This window comes from Colletotrichum gloeosporioides, assembly GCF_011800055.1.
Source record: "Colletotrichum gloeosporioides strain Lc1 chromosome Unknown consensus_48, whole genome shotgun sequence".
Lineage (NCBI taxonomy): Eukaryota > Fungi > Ascomycota > Sordariomycetes > Glomerellales > Glomerellaceae > Colletotrichum > Colletotrichum gloeosporioides.
The window spans coordinates 70,610-86,402 of record NW_025544693.1 but is presented as its reverse complement, the minus strand read 5'-3'; the positions used below and the strand labels follow the sequence as shown (position 1 = coordinate 86,402).

General features: G+C 54.3%; 6 protein-coding genes across 6 annotated transcripts; 4 read left to right on the top strand and 2 right to left on the bottom strand.

Moving 5' to 3' along the window:
• Positions 1-241: 241 nt before the first annotated feature.
• On the bottom strand, positions 242-679 carry GCG54_00004048 (U6 snRNA-associated Sm-like protein LSm8; the record flags this gene model as incomplete). The annotated part of the gene is made up of 3 exons (XM_045404103.1): positions 242-436; positions 507-583; positions 652-679. The coding sequence occupies 3 exons, from the start codon at positions 677-679 to the stop codon at positions 242-244; spliced, it is 300 nt and encodes a 99-aa protein (XP_045263938.1).
• An 849-nt stretch (positions 680-1,528) lies between these two features.
• On the top strand, positions 1,529-4,700 carry GCG54_00004047 (uncharacterized protein; the record flags this gene model as incomplete). Its single annotated transcript, XM_045404102.1, has 4 exons — positions 1,529-1,747; positions 1,795-2,544; positions 3,092-3,736; positions 4,083-4,700. 4 exons carry the CDS (start codon positions 1,529-1,531, stop codon positions 4,698-4,700), a joined length of 2,232 nt encoding a protein of 743 aa, XP_045263937.1.
• A 4,025-nt stretch (positions 4,701-8,725) lies between these two features.
• GCG54_00004046 (uncharacterized protein) lies at positions 8,726-9,573 on the top strand (the record flags this gene model as incomplete). Its single annotated transcript, XM_045404101.1, has 2 exons — positions 8,726-8,818; positions 8,875-9,573. The coding sequence occupies 2 exons, from the start codon at positions 8,726-8,728 to the stop codon at positions 9,571-9,573; spliced, it is 792 nt and encodes a 263-aa protein (XP_045263936.1).
• Positions 9,574-10,417: 844 nt separating this feature from the next.
• On the top strand, positions 10,418-11,529 carry GCG54_00004045 (Dehydrodolichyl diphosphate synthase complex subunit NUS1; the record flags this gene model as incomplete). Its single annotated transcript, XM_045404100.1, has 3 exons — positions 10,418-10,513; positions 10,581-10,989; positions 11,039-11,529. The coding sequence occupies 3 exons, from the start codon at positions 10,418-10,420 to the stop codon at positions 11,527-11,529; spliced, it is 996 nt and encodes a 331-aa protein (XP_045263935.1).
• A 34-nt stretch (positions 11,530-11,563) lies between these two features.
• Positions 11,564-12,644, bottom strand: GCG54_00004044 (DNA oxidative demethylase ALKBH2; the record flags this gene model as incomplete). Its single annotated transcript, XM_045404099.1, has 3 exons — positions 11,564-12,200; positions 12,254-12,516; positions 12,564-12,644. The coding sequence occupies 3 exons, from the start codon at positions 12,642-12,644 to the stop codon at positions 11,564-11,566; spliced, it is 981 nt and encodes a 326-aa protein (XP_045263934.1).
• A 450-nt stretch (positions 12,645-13,094) lies between these two features.
• Positions 13,095-14,738, top strand: GCG54_00004043 (tRNA (guanine(37)-N1)-methyltransferase; the record flags this gene model as incomplete). Its single annotated transcript, XM_045404098.1, has 6 exons — positions 13,095-13,100; positions 13,157-13,415; positions 13,472-13,573; positions 13,624-13,701; positions 13,749-14,167; positions 14,220-14,738. The coding sequence occupies 6 exons, from the start codon at positions 13,095-13,097 to the stop codon at positions 14,736-14,738; spliced, it is 1,383 nt and encodes a 460-aa protein (XP_045263933.1).
• Between the last annotated feature and the right edge of the window lie 1,055 nt (positions 14,739-15,793).

Here is a 15,793-nt window from a genome sequence, read left to right as displayed (position 1 = left end):
CATGGAGATTGGATAGAAAAAGACAGGCGCATACCCCTTAGGAACCCAAATGTTCATTCTCTACCAACCCAGAAAACATTCAACGCCGTGATTTTGTGTGTGTGCGTCTTGCTCGCCTCCATCTGGCAGGCTCGTATCTTCCCAATACTCGGGTATCCCGCTCGCAATTAAATAAAAGAAAACCAATCCCTGCTTTTCGACTCAGATGCCATGCTGTCCCTTCGTCGTAGTTTTCGCCTGTCTATACGTGCTTCGTTCCTCCAATGGCGGAACCCTTGACCTCAGTCCAGTTGATGCTCTCGTCTAGTTGCTCGTCTACGAGGCCGACCGTGCAGACGTTGTCGCCGCGCACGAGGTAGAGGCCGAGGGGGACTTCGACGGAGGGCTCGCCACTCTCGGGGGTCTGGATCACGCGCTCTTGGGCATTGCTGAGGACCTGGGCGCATGAACGTGGTTAGCCGGCTGCTAGAGGAGGGAGCGAGCTCCGAGGACCGACAGTGCCTTACGAGGTTTGTGTTTTGGTCCGCGGCTTCGAGGTTGCCGACGAGGATTCTCGAGTCGACTGTGACAATGAGCACCTTCTCTGTTTCCAAGTACGTTAGCAAATGTAGGATCATGGCCTGAGATGTGTGGTGGGAGATCATGACATACTGTTCAAGTAGCCTCCGAGGGTCGCCATGATTGCGGTCTGGATTCGATGGTTGGACTCGGGAATTGGCGTTACTTCTGGCTACTATGAAGCTACAAACAGGCGATAGCAGGACGTTTGAGGTATTTGTCGCGGGACCTTTTTTTCTTTTTCTTCAGAATTCAGGGTCTCGCTCGGCTGTTCTTGTCTGTTCTTGTCGTATCGAAATGTTGGACTTGGAGGCCGCTGATGAAATTCGGAAATCTGAGAGGGACCTTGGAGCTCCCACACTAGTCCTGTTTGGGAAGAGTTGAGCACGGCCACTGGGGAGCTTCTGTCACCCAGTGAACTGGTCTGTGCGTCTTGCTGTTCCTGGACCAGACCTGGCGCTGGACTTTCCTTCACCTGCCATGTCCAAAGATTCTGCGCTTCAAGGTGTTTGCATTGACTTGGCATTCATTGATCTCTATTCCAAAGATGTTTTTGGCCTCCAAGAAACCAAGATTTGCCCAGTCTTGATGAGATGTATTGAAGCAAGCCACCAAGTGGTGGGAATAGCAGATCTTTATTGCCGACTTACCAGAGCTGACGGCTAGGCCGCCCAAAATGGAAGCTGCACCAGCGAGTCGCATCGTCTGCTGTGCCGCTTGCCCGAATACACTGAGGCGGCATTCGAAGGGCGCGCAATCCAGACCCCGGGCGAGACGACCAACGACGCAGAGCGCTTCTCCTCCCAGCCTTGCACCTCGTTCGTTGTACACGCGTCCAGGGCCGGGCGTCTCTGTCTGGCTTCCTTGGACATGTTGAACGATTATGATCATATGTGTGGCTCTCTGAGCTTTACTGATTTTTCAGGACTACGAGTGAGTCTGGACAGACACACCGCCTCATCCTTTGGAAATGGATGCGCACGTCGATGAGGACGCAGCACCCGCCGCCCAGAAATTCATCTTCTCGAAGCAGGACGAGAGGAACATCAGGCGGCGGTGTATATGGGCTGCTTTCTTCTTCGACGCTGTTGCAATAGCACTCATTATACCTCTTTGCGTCGGCGGTTGGGTTCACAATGCCAATCAGGTTGGTGGGACAGTCAACAGCGAAGACATACATCTCGTCACAGTCAGTATACACTGTTCGACACAACGCGCGTATCACTGACGTGAAAGAAAAAGTGGTCAGCGGTATATCGCCGGACCGAGAGCCAGCGCCAGAGCACATTTGTTTTTACTTGGTTCCTGAGTAGCTGCTGCTTCAAGGAGGCATATGTCGACAGCAGCTATGCGCTCGCGGGCTGCATACACAGAACGCCCGGCAGTGCTTTCGATCTGCAGAGTATCATTCAAGACGTCGAAGTCAGGCTGGGGGAGCAGGACAATGTGGAAGCCGGTCCAATAACGGACCCAGAAGGCCGCTTCGTGGGACCATCGCCAGCAGAGTTCGCGACGGCCGACGTCGTCACCTCGACACGGGATGCGCTGGCGTCCTACGGGATTTACCTGGCAATCAACATGGGCACCTGGATCTTCCAGATCATCTCCAAGAGACACCACTACGCTCTCAACGCCTCCCACTACCGCGTAATGACGGCTGCACAAGTTCTCGCACTGTTCGCCTTGCTTGTCGCTTCGGGCATCACAACGGCGGCAGCGTACAAAGCAAAGGCGGCCCTGGACGAATTCGACGACGTGTTTCCGTACCATGCGGTCGGGTCCTCGTTCGCGGCCCTGACCTGGTGCGCCTTCGTCAGCCATATGCTCGGATGCCTCGCCTACGTCGGGGCGGTATTGATTTGGCACCGACTGAAACGGCCGGAACTGTATCCACCAGAGCCCGAGGACGAGATTGAGCGGACAAGGAGGGCGGGCGCGCGCGGAGAAGTGGCCGAGTATCGCCTGCGGCGACTCGACGAGCCGGCGGTCCATCGGGAGGTTGATCCCAATGCTGCTGTCGATGATGAGTTACCGCCATATTCCAGGGTCGACCCTAATGAAGGGAGGATACTCAGCCAGGAAGGAAGAGAGCCTGAGAATGTGGAAGGGCCCATTGAGTTGGCTCATCTTAGAGGGATTCGAAATCCGCCCCGTCAGCCGGTGAACGAGCAGGGAAATACCCCAGCTCCGGCGTATGAGCTTCATCAGTGGCCACCAAATCTCAGGACGTTACGGCGCCCAGAGACCTAATTTTTTTGATATTCGATGATACCAAGTTTCCTTCTTTTCCATGTTCTAGTTTGAAAAGGACTTATCAGCGGCGACGGAATTACGGGCTGTAACAAAGATACCTTGTGTTTATAATGTTTTCAATGAAGAGGATGCCTCAGCAAGATCAAGTACTCAAGCTTCGGGGGCAGGTGCGCTGAGCTGTGGCACCTCCAGGCGCGTCTCTTGCCCCACGGCGTTCATCCAAACTCCACCTAACGCGGGCCTCACCCAGCTTAAATCTGACCTCACCCAAAGCGCGTAGCTTCGAAACCTTGCTACCTCCGACAAACCAAGCTCGCCCAACATGTCTTCCCATGACACGCCGGTCATCTACGCGGAGCTCCTGGCAAACATCCGCCAGCTGTCCGTCGCAGTGACCCTGCCCTCACCTGCCGAAAGAAGCACGCAAGGCAGCGTCTCGCCAGACGGTTCAACGCTGCACATCGCACACGCAGGCACCCAAACCCCGTTCTCCCTCCCAGGCAACGTCGTCGCGCCCAGGAATGGCGTCCTCCCCGCACCGCACCCGGGCTCTCGCGTCCTCTCATGGCGCCTGCCTCTGTCTGACGCATCGGCGCCTTCAGCACGCGGGCCGGTGGACGAGCCCGTACCATGGGCGGCAACCGATCTGCTGCCGGAGTCGGCGGTGGCTTGCAGGGGCTGCGCGGCGACGGTAGTGCCGGAGGGCACGGCGAAGGAGTGGAAGGACCTGCCGAGCGAGAATTGGGCTGAGATGATGGACTTTTGGCACTGCCACAAGCCGACGGATCATGAGCACGGTCACGAACCTGAGCACCTTGCCCAGCGTGGCTACGGTGCCAACTCGAGCATCGCGGCGCAGAACGGCGTGGGTCTGGTTGACCTGACGTCTCTCCTGTTTACTGAAGCCGACTGCTCGGGACTCGTGGTAAGTGGCAAACTCTGCTTTCGTTCTCTGTTCACCGTGAAGTTCTCCAGTGACATGTCTGAACGGGGCATTAAGAAGGAGGCCATATCGGCATTTCTGCCGCTCAGTGATGTGGTCACCGATACTCCGCCCCAAGATCGATACTCCGTCGTTCCTGCCCAGCAGGCTTCCGGCTTACTGAAACCTCTGTTCGCAGATGGGTTTGGCGGGCTTGGAAGAAGACACCCTCTTCTTTTCACTGGGGACTTTCAGAGCCGTGGAAGCCTCGGGATTACCAAGAGGGACATGCAGCATCTCGCGTTTTCTTCCTTCTTCAATCTCCTTTGCTTACGTCTCCTTTGTGCAGTTCTCTTGCTCCTCTTACGAAGCCGGCTCAGAAACCAGCTCAGCAGTCCTGGCTGGCGAAGCGGACCCTCCACCGCGGATGCTCTACGTCTTCTGCTCTGGCTGCAGGACCCACGTCGGCTTCTTCAACGTCGCCATCTCGTCCGTCCTTCTCTTTAAGTGGCAAGTGTCATGCCGGACGGCCGTTGAGAGCACCCCGCCCAGCAGCTCCGACTGCCTCGCTGCGTCGCTGACAGCAACCCTGTCACGATCGGGCTCATCCAAATCGGTTGTGGTGCCGACGTTCTCGTCGCCCCAGACCGTGAGCACCAGTGACAACTCATCTCCTTCGTTGCACCTGTGGATCCTCAACAGCAACATCGCGTATGCCTCCTCCGGGCGCGAGGGCAAGCGGTCTGCTATCAAGTTGCTGTATCGCGAGATCCCCCAGCACGAGGCGGACGCAATGCTGGAGACCATGACGTCGGACGTGCAGGAGGTGAATCTTCCCATGGCGGATATTTCTCGAGGTGCGGAGGTTCTGCAGAGTAGTACTGAGATGCTCCCGCCGAGTGAGCGGGTTTTCAAGGAATGGAATGTCGGCTTGTTGGATAAGTGGCAGGCGGGCAGCGTGCCATGAAGCAGTGTCGAGTTTATGGCGGACTTGGGCAAAACACACGACGCAACGGGTTCCATACGATGATGAGTACGAAACATTCCTGGCGGGAGATCTCCCGCCTCGGAAGCATGCTAGCTGTTGGATATGAGGGTGCCCCGGATAAGCCCTGCTACCCTCGATGAAGCTCTCCGGGTCATAATCTCAGCTTCATTTTCTGCCAGGTTCTTTACCACGAGGCCACTGCAAGTAAGCTGTGCGTAGCCAGCCTTGGTTCCAAGGCCGGGCCAGCTCGTGAACTCATCCACCCGGTAGCAGATCACATCCGCAAGCAATAAAATCGCCCAAACGCACATGGCAACGCCCTGGCAGACCACGCTCATCTCATAGAGGCGGCCTTGTCAGATGCTTACCTCATACTCTTCCGAGTCTTCTCTCGGCTCGGTCTAGATACATAGACACTCGGCGGCCCATGCTATGGGATCTTCAGCGATGATCTGGGCGAATCTTCGCCACGGAGGTTCAACGTTGTCGGTAAAGGGAGGAGGGCACGTCTGGATGCTTCGACGTGGATTCGTTCTCGGTCCTGCTAGCGCAGCGAGCCGGAGAAGCATATATGCTTGCTTCAGGAATGACGGTGCAGAAGATCACACAGACAGAACAACTATTCCAAACATATTCACAATTTCTGCCCTGATAGCCCACATAATCTATCTCTGCTCACTTCGGGTCTTGGAAACACCCATGTTTGCGTGTGATGGCTGTGAACATTGTCCTCGTAATACGGCCATAAAGTGAAGCACACTAGTTGGGCATTGCGCTGATGTCTCGGCTGGACTTCGTAGAAGTTGTGTTGGCGCTGTTTTGTATTTGAATCAAAAATCTTCATAATTAAAGGCAATTGTCAACTCTAGCCATACCCCCCCCCCCCCCCCCCCNCCCACCCCCCCCCCCCCCCCCCCCCCCCCCCAAGTCTGAGAGAGGTCGGTGAAGCAGTGAGAGACTTATACGGCCACTGAGTAGAGGGCATTACTCCCCACGAGGCCTACACGACGCTGCGTTATTTAAATCCCGCGCCGCTTCTGTTTATGATCCCAAACTACAGCCAATGGCCTTCCACTGTGTCCATGCTGAAGCTTGGATGTGTGACGAAACATACAGACAACCTTTCCTTTCTGGAAAGGTTATGTAAAGTCAGGGCCAACCGTTTCTAAAATCTCCGCAGCGGTCCCATCTGCCTCCGTCTCCGGCGTGCTATTAGGCTGCTAATAAACACCAAAGGCCCTTTCGGTGAGTTCTTGCATACATGGCTTAAACTATACTCGTCGTACATGATGCGCCTGATGTTCTGACCTCAGCTTTGTTGATGAAAAGGTCGAGATCTCCAATCGGAATCGCCAGATTCGCAGGCTGCCGATTGTTAGATTCGAAATCATACTGCCATTTATACCCAATTTCACATCTCCCTGGAATTTACCAAGAATAAGATGCCTTCTTAGTCTCTATGTGTAAGCAGCTGAAGGACGAAACATCTACAGAATTATTTGGTATAAAAGCGGCATAAATGGCAGCTGAGAAGGCGGCAACCCAATGCCTTCCAACTTCTTCGTTCTTAGGGTACCCTGCATTACATACCTGACCGCCATGCATCGATCTCGAAGAGCGTACACACGACCGAAATGTTGCAGCGCAGTGATGATTTCAAGTGATGTCACTGAATACTTGCGAGGAATAGACGGATAGGGTTGGACGTCGACAGTTAGTGATTTCGTCTGTTATGAATATTTTCTCAACAAACTCTGAAGATCTGAATTAACCGGAAAGAAGGCTGGTTTTGTCGAACCTTTGGTGATTGCGCAGACCCATTCGTCTCCTAACGCCACCAAGAACGCCACCAAGAACGAAATTGCGTTGCCTGACTTGAACTTACAATTATGGAGTATTTATACGCATATTGGACTGCTTCGAAGCATTATAGCATCACATGAGCGCCCTCACGAGTCCAAAGTAGCTACTTCCTCGGGTAGATACTAAGTTGTTGTCCCATTGCTATAAGATGACGTTTGCCGCTCAACCTTTCAATGCCCAGAACGCAATGCGGCGCTTGGCATATACCGTGTGTTCCTCAAGGAAACTTCGAGCAACGATAGCCGATATGAGTCAAGGGCCATTCCCAACGCCAAGAGACGTCTTGTGCGGATCGATGTTGTTGCGATCATCTCAGTGGCTGGCGTCGTCATTCTCAGTAGTATCAGAACTGTATACATGCATATTAGCAGAGCCTTCTAATGTTCATTCAATGTCGGTTATCACTTTGAAGGGTATTTTCGGCTCTGTCTCTATGTAAATTCCAAATGAAAAGGAAATCATTCGTTACTAGGCTCCGTCAAATTGTGCCCTAGACACTTGTCAATTCTGAAAACGGATCTTGATCCAGTTGCATCGGGCATTTCAGGACCCTTGTATGATTGCAATGAAATGGTGAAGTTATTTGCGGGGTAAGAGGCTTCCAGCTTGCCTGGTTCGCGTTGAAGGCGCCACCTTGAGTTCCTTTAAACAGTCCGTCACTGTTGTGTCTAGTCCATCAAATACAATCCGCTCATTGTGTCGAACTTTGAGAACCGCCGAACATGATCTCGTCCATGCTTGGTTGTTACGTGGACTGAAGGTTTGTGACCAGGTCCAGCGTCCGTGTAATAGAGAGGTCTCCCGTCCGTCATCTTTGGCAGTATGATCTTCGACTTATTCAGACAATGATGACCGAAGCCTCTTCAAAGTCGACACCTGCCAGGGAGTTTCCGTAAAGTGGTTACCAGATACTGATAAATCGGCATTGATGGCAATGGCGAGAAACTTGTATTTCTTCTGCGGATTCTTCACCCCTGTCAACCGCCATTAGTCTCCGGGTTGGTACGCGATGACAGCTCCTTTATTGAGGGACTGGCGATTGTTTCAGCAGGCCAGAGGAAATACATGTAGGCCGTCGTCAATCACGTTTTTTTGAATTGTATGGTGCTTATTTGTGTCGATGGTTTTTCCCAGCACGATAATGCGTTCTTCAAATGCTGTATCTGGCCACCTTTATCGTCTTATTAGATCAATCGCAGTCACGCAAGCAATATCACATATGTCAAATTTTCACTGAGGTAGTGTCATCGGCTTTATATATTTGGCAGGTATACTCATAATACAGGGGTGCTGAAGGCAGACGCAAACACAATAACTCAGCAAGCAAAGACACCCTTTAGGATCACGCCAGGAAGTCAGAAAGCAGCTCAAGGAGAGCAGAGAAACCTCCAAGACCAAGGAGCTTCTCAATCAACACCGTTGATAGCTATCATTGTTTAAATGAATTATGTACCCACTAGCCTTTTTCTTTCTTAAGAGACCGCTAAATCTTCTTGTGTTTGCACCTACTGTGTATCTGATTACTCCTTCGATAGAAGCGATAGCGACGCCGACGACGACGATATTAAGGTAGAAATTAGAGCCACAGGAAGATTTGTCGCTCTAGCACGGGAAAAATAGGCGGTCTCTTTTTACATAAGGTAGTTGCGAAGTGTTGAAATTTTCATCTGGAGCGGTGTCCCTGAATACAGAGTGGAAGGCACGAACCGTCCTCATCTCCCTGAACCGCCTCAGCTGCTTCTTGCCTCCTTTGACAACTTCCTAGGTACCTCACAACTCCTTCTTACTCATTTCTTTCAGATTGCTGCGGTGTGTGCAGACCCACCCAAAGCAGCTTTGCTCTCTCCTCCCGCCTCCAAGCTTCCGCACTCGTCTTGTTTATGAGCTACCTGCCGGCCTTACTTGCCTCAGACAACGTTTTCGAAGGCAACTCAGGCTTGCTGCGTCAACAAACTTCCCTTTTCCAAAGCAAGAATTCTCACTGCCTCTGACAGTCAGGTCCTTTCTTCACAAACCACGCTCAAAGCCTGTTCCAATTAGTCCTTCCATCACATTCCTCTTATTTTCCTCACCTTCCACTCACGGCATCTTTCCTGCCCCACAGAAGTTTTGTGGTGCGGTAACACAATCTCAACAACAAAATGGCAGGCGGTGATAACCCAAACATCAGTCTCCTGATGTCGAAGAAGCAGCTCAGCCTCTTGCAGGCGAACAAAGCAGTTAATGAGTTCTTCGTGAGTCGCCGAAATTTTTATTAGCATGCGCTTTACTAATATTTTCATGTCTGCAGGACTGGAAGAAGCACCACAAGCGAGAGTCCCTTCCCGGTCTGACCGGTGTTCTCATCCAGCGCGTGTCTATCATCCTCAGCGAATGCCCCAAGAACTTTGACCTCGATAGCAGCCTCATGAGCGCTCTGCTGAAGTGGGTTGCTATCTACGGCAAGCTGCGCAACGGATCAGAGGACAACTACGAGAGCGGCCTCAAGAAGCTGGTGTACTCCATCTTCGCCAATGCTGATTGGATCGTCCACCACGACAGCGAGGAGGGCGTCATCAAGCGTCAGTTCAACAAGTTTGACAAGGCCATGAACCAGCACGAGAAGACCAGCGAGGCCTGGGTTGAGACCGCAGCCAAGTACGGCGCTCAGGAGTGGCAGCTGCGCCGCGACCAGCCCCGGGGTGAGGAAGCCCGCCTCAAGCAAGCCTTCCCCCGCATGACTGCTCTGGGTGCCATGGAGGCCACGAATGGAGAGATCATCGACAAGACGGGCCGCATGAACCGCGACGTGAACAAGGAGAAGGACAAGACCGAGATGCTTCTGACGGAGGAGGGATACAGACTCGATTTCCAGTACGATTTTGGAACCATGACTCCGGTCTCCTACTCGGACGACGAGGGATACGAGGGAGTGTACTACAACGTCCCTGGTTCCTCGAATGGTGGAAAGGAGATTGAATGCTTGATGGGAAGAAAGGCGGCTCAGTGAGGATGATGTCGGTGATCACATCCTAGGAGGCCTTGGTTCCCGACGAGACGAATGAACTGGCAACGAATGAGCTCGTGAGGCGACACGAGAACTGGCTATGGCACAGACTACGATTCAGGTAGATCATGAGTTATGAGAATTCGAAGATGACTTGCTCCATTATCGTTGAGAAGGAAAGCAACGTGACTGACGGAAGTCAAATTGAACCTTGCCAGGAGAACCGATGGTCCGGACGGGGATGCCGTGACATGTCAGGTCGAGCGCCCCGAAAGTCTGCCCAATTTGTCGCGGGTGGAGTCCGTGCCCTCGGCTGCCAGCGGGTGGCTAAGATGGTCAAATGCAGGGCAGGTCGGGTACGTATCTCCGGCCGCCAATCTCCCTGGCCGGAGCCCACCAAAAAGTGCAAGATCGGGACAGCACAGCTCAGCTGAGCCCTCAGCCACAGGGAGCTTTGCTGGACGTAGCGGCGCAGCATCCACTAGGAATCCACCAGCCCAACCAATGTCGTATTACCGTGTACATCTGGAAATCCATGGCAGCTGCCGTGGACCTGCCGACAAGACCGACTTAGCCAGCTTCAACAAGTTTCCTCGCCCCGAGACGTCGTCATCCTCCCGCCAAGAGCAAACGGCAAACTGCGCATACACGCCGCGTACGACCCCAGAGTGACCACATATACGCCTGATATCAGCGCATCGCGGAGGTCAGCGCCGGCCGAACGAACCTCGACTTTTCTTTCTCCCTCAACAGATTTACGCCCGTCATCCCACCTGCAGCTTCCACACGCCGCCGACACCGCGCCTGTTGACTGACCGCGCCGCTGAGAACCCAACCTCCTCCCAAGATGGCGCTCAACGCGAGAGATCGCAGGGCCTACAGGACCGACGATAAATACCAAAACGGTGTCATTAGCGAGGAGAACCGCAGGAAAATCATCAACGTACGTGGAAGAGCTGTCCTTTCCGGAGCTTGTCGAGGGACCATCAGCTGACACTTTGCGCATCCAGAACTACCTGCCGACACCCGAGGAAGACACGAGACAGCAATGGCGAGAGGGAGATGTTCCTCGTCCCGGCCGGTTTGGCCTGCGACGCGCACTTCGTCAGAAGCTTCACCTGTTCATTTACACCGTCATCCACGCCATATTCTCTCTGTACATTAGGATACGACAGGCATGGCACCTGGTGTGCTATCATGTCTCCTCCGTCATGTTCTACCACCACCGGACACCAGAGTACATTGAGCGCGACGTCGTGGGGCTGAAGAAGAAGCCCAAGCACCTCAGCGTGATTCTGAAGATGGAAGAGGGCGGCAGACATGGAGCTGAGCTGGAGAGACTGGTTGGCGAGGCGGCTGAGATTGCTGTCTGGTGCGTTTGCGCCAAGATCCCCGTCTTGACGGTGTACGAGCGGACAGGTGCGTATTCCTTGCTACTTTATTGCGACGGCGACTAACTCCTTCAAAGGCCTCCTCAAGCGCTACCTGCCTCACGTCCAGCAGGCCATCATCCAAAAGTCTCGCGCCTATTTTGGCCGACACCAGCCCTCTCTCACCGTAGCTATGCCTCACGCCGACGAAATCCTCAAGTCCCCGGCCCACGGTGACTTCGCCAGCGTCGACCCGCGCCACCTCAAGGTCCTCTTCATCTCCGCCGAGGACGGCCGCGAGTCCATGGTCGACCTCACCCGCACTCTCGCCGAGATGTCCCAGAGGGGCAAGATCCACCCCCGCGATATCAGCATCGACCTCATCGACGCCGAGCTGTCCGAGGGCATCATGCCCGAGCCCGACCTGCTCATCCACTTCGGCCCCTACGTCGACCTCGACGGGTACCCTCCCTGGCCCATCCGCCTCACCGAGATTTTCTGCCTGCCCGACAACCAGGGCGTCGGTTACCAAGTCTTTTTGAGGGCGCTCCGCAACTTCGCAAGCGCACAGTTCCGCAAAGGCAAATAAGCAATGGCATTGCGCATATACCCGATTAGAGTTCTCATGGCTTTTCTTTGAGCTGGTCGCTGGCGGAAGATACCCGCATTTCCCGCATCGTTTTGTCCCACCGATAGACCGGCCCGGTCCCGACGTTGTAGTTATAGTAATTCTCAGTTCCATCCTTCACCATTGCGCGTCTGAAAGTGATGTTGATTCTCCCGCCGTCTTCCGCGTTCTTCCCGGTTCGCTTGGGGATCGAGTGCAGCCAGTTGGACTGCGTGCGTCCTCGCATGAGAATCATGTCGCCGCTGGCTAGGGGCAACTTGAGTTGTTTCGGGGCTGGCCTATCCGGATTCTCCGGGTCTGGAGGAATGGGCTTATGCTTCATGAGAAAATCTCGCCTTGCGCCGAGGGAGAACGAAGCGATCGCTGGGTCTGGGCCCAAGAATCTCTCGTCGTCGCTGTGGAATGAGATGCTGTCTGTCCCCGAGGCGTAGTAGTTGACCAGACAGAAGTTGAACTTGCAGTCTGTCGCGGCCTCGGTGGAGCGGCGGAGGTCGTCAAGACACTTGGGAATCGGCCTAGGCGGATACCTTTGGTATCGCTTGTCCTCGACCTTGAATCCGGACTTGACGTCTACAACTGAGCCATCTTCGTCGAAGCGTGCTGTGTCGTCGAGGCCAAAGACCGTTGTCCACCTGGCCACGTGTCAAAGGGCTTTCAAGACGAGGTGTTGAACACGAGAGCCTACCTTGGCGTGCGAATATGAGTTTTGATGCCGCCCCTGTTGATGTCGTATTCAACCCGGTAGAAAGGCAGCTCTGCCCGGAGGAACTCAAAGAGATCTTTTGCCAGATATGACGGAACGTATGGCTCGAAGTAGAGCAAGTCAAGGTCTGGCTGGTCGTTGATTTCCCTACCCGGACGCGCTGGCAGAGATGAGAGCTCTTTGCTAATGCTAGGCGCTAGCTGTAAGATGGGGCAGGGATAGTTCAGATGAGTTGACTTTCCGACCTGGCAGTCTGTTAGCCTCTGCAACATCACAGGTTGAGAACACGTACAGCCTCGACAGTCTCATCCTCCTTTCGCGTCTTTTTCGCACTCGGCGCGAAGAACGCGTCCAAAGTTCTCTTCTTCGACATGGTTTGCGAGGTGGACGGTGATTGGTGGTGTGTAAGTGAAAAGAAGGCTCGGTTCAGCCAGGGACCGTTGAATCGTCGCCACATGTATGCGCCAGAACAAACTTCCTTCAAACGGAAACAACCATACCGCTGGATTCTTGCTCAAATTCCAACGAATGAAATTGAGCAAGTGACTTCGCATCAATCCAGTCTCGTGGATAGAGTTAAGTCGACAGATGCTATCCCATCCCTTGATGCCTCTCGTCCAATCATCAATGACGCTTACATCGTGGAGCTTCAGTGACATCACGCTTGGACGCTCGGGCCACTGAGCGCGCCCGAAGTCGAGGACAGCCTCGTGTCTGCGCCACATACGCCACATGCTACAATGACCCCTGTCCCTCAGCCCTAAACGGAATTTTCCTCAGCCTTGCCCCTCCATGATCGTCCCCCCTCCATCGACTCATCAAAATGGCAGTAAGTAACGCTCATGCACGGTCGCTGCTAGAACGGAAGAACTAATACCTAGATAGACCCCTGATTCTGACGAGATGATAAGCTTCCGGGTGCCTCTTGCCCGCGCGGCGACGTCTCTGGACCGCTCGCTCTTCTCCAAAACCGTGAAGCTTGCGGCGGCGACTGTCAAGGACAACCGCAACATTTCAAAGTACCGCAAGCAACTTGAAAAGTCCAAGGAGCTTCTAGATCTGGACCGTCTGGACTCTTGCCGCTCTGACCCTGTAAATACTGGTCTGAAGTGCCTGCTGTTGCGTCCTGGTGTGAAACATGACGGTATTTTCCACCTGATGAAGTTGTGAGTGAGGGGTATGACTAACACGGCCGACCAGCACCGACGACATGGGGACCTGTGTTCCAGGAGGGTATCAAGAGCGGTGAACTGGATGTCATCCCGTATGAGTTGCAGCTTGACTACGATTACTGGAGCTATCGTGAGTGAAGATCGTGTGTCGATTGGGATGCGGGCTGACTCATGGAAAAGTCGACGTGATGACCTCCATTCTCCCTGAAGAACTTCATGTCGAGATTCCCGTGGGTTTCAACACAGCGGGACACGTTGGTAAGTTTCGCGAGACTCACGCGAGATGCAATTACTTACCACACCAGCCCATCTCAACCTCCGGGACCGGTACCTCCCCTACAAGAAGATCATTGCCGAGGTCATCCTCGACAAGAACCCCAAAATCCGCACCGTCATCAACAAAGTCGACAACGTCGGCGACGAGTCCGAGTTTAGGACCTTCGGTTATGAAGTTCTTAGCGGACCCGACGACATGAACGTCGAGGTCAAGGAGAACGACTGCGTCTTCCAGTTCGACTACTCCAAGGTCTACTGGAACAGCAAGCTCGAGCCGGAACACACCAGGCTCATTAAGATGTTCCAACCGGGCGAGGTCGTTGCCGATGTAATGGCTGGCATCGGACCTTTCGCTGTACCGGCGGGAAAGAAGGGTGTCTTTGTCTTCGCCAACGACATGAACCCAGAGAGCTTCAAGTATCTCACTGCTGCCGTCGAGAAGAACAAGGTCCGTCTCTCTAATACCTTACACAAAGTGTCTCAACTAATCAACCCCTCAGGTATCACAATACGTCCGACCCTACAACATGGACGGCCGCAAGTTCATCCAAGAGGCAGTTCACGAGGTCTACGCCGCCTCAACCCGCGGCGACGCCGCCATCATCAAACCCAAACAGTCCAGAAGCAAACCCCAAAACCCTCCCCCTGAGCCAAAACGCATCCCCGTCCCGCCAACAATCTCCCACTTCGTCATGAACCTGCCCGCTTCCGCCTACACCTTCGTCCACCACTACAAGGGCATCTACGCGGGCCACGAGAAGCTCTTCGAGCCGCACACCTCGACCAAGCTGCCCATGGTCCACGTCCACTGCTTCGCCCTCAAGTCCGACGACGAGGTGCCCCTGAACGACATCCTCGACCGCGTCCACCAGGAGCTCGGCGTCCGCTTCAAGCTCGGCGATGCGGACAAGCAGGGCGAGATGACAATCTACGACGTCCGCGACGTCGCGCCCAAGAAGCGCATGTTCTGCGCCAGCTTCCGCATCCCCCCTGAAGTCGCCTTCGCCACAGGCAGCTGAGCATCCTCCCAAAACGCCTGACATCAACCCGGTCTTGAGGAGGAATAGTGATGCCACAATTACCAAATGAAAAGAAAAGAAAGGCCACCACTCCCGACCCGACACGGCGCCCAAAACTCCATCCGTCCGTCCTTCGCGGCAATACCTCCATCAACCACTTCGTCCTCCCTCCTCACGCCATTCCGGCCGCAACACCACCCACCACCTCCGTTCCTGACCGAGAACTCGCCCCCGGCCGTTCCAGAACCCGCGCCGCTTCGCTCACTGTGCAGCCGGTGTACAAGCCCGCGCGGCATCCCTTTCACAAAACACCAAAAAGAACAATAACCCGCCCGCCATCAACCACGCCCCCGTCCGCATCGTTTCAACTACCGCTGCCAACCTCCTTCATTTCACCTCGAGTACCGCGTAGGTACGTGTCAGTACTCGCCTGATCGGCCGCCTTGCAGCTGAGCGGGGGCCAGGTAGTGGGTGCGTGGTCTTGGTGTAGAAGTGGGTTGGTTCGGACTCTAGAGATAACGTGCTGATGATACCCTGACGGATTGGTGACGGGGACCATACATTGAGGCAGGCCAATCAATCAGAAAAGAAGACAGAGACAAGAGAGACGCACGTAAAGAGACAAGAAGCATCGAGACGTCCCATCCACCCCCTCCTTCGCCTGGCGGGGAGGGGAGCTGGTTCTGGGCCGCCGCAGCCTCGCGAACCAAACAGCCAAGCCCCCCAAACCGCACACTGTCAATAACAAGCCCATTCTATACCCAAACAAGACGACGTGCATCCAATCCATCCATCCATCTCTCGCATATGCGGCTCCCTCCTGCTGCCCGCCTCCACCTCCAGCACCACTTCCTTCTTACATACAGGATAAGTGACAGATTAATCTTGACCGGGGAGGTACGGGAGACAGCATTGGAAAAAAGCATGTGATAAGAAACCCATCCATCCATCCATCCCCGGGCGCGGCAGCTCCGCAGCGGCGCGTCCCTAAACGACGATGCCTCGTCCAAGTCTAGGCCTCCACCGCCTGTAGTAGCATCTACGAAATACCAACG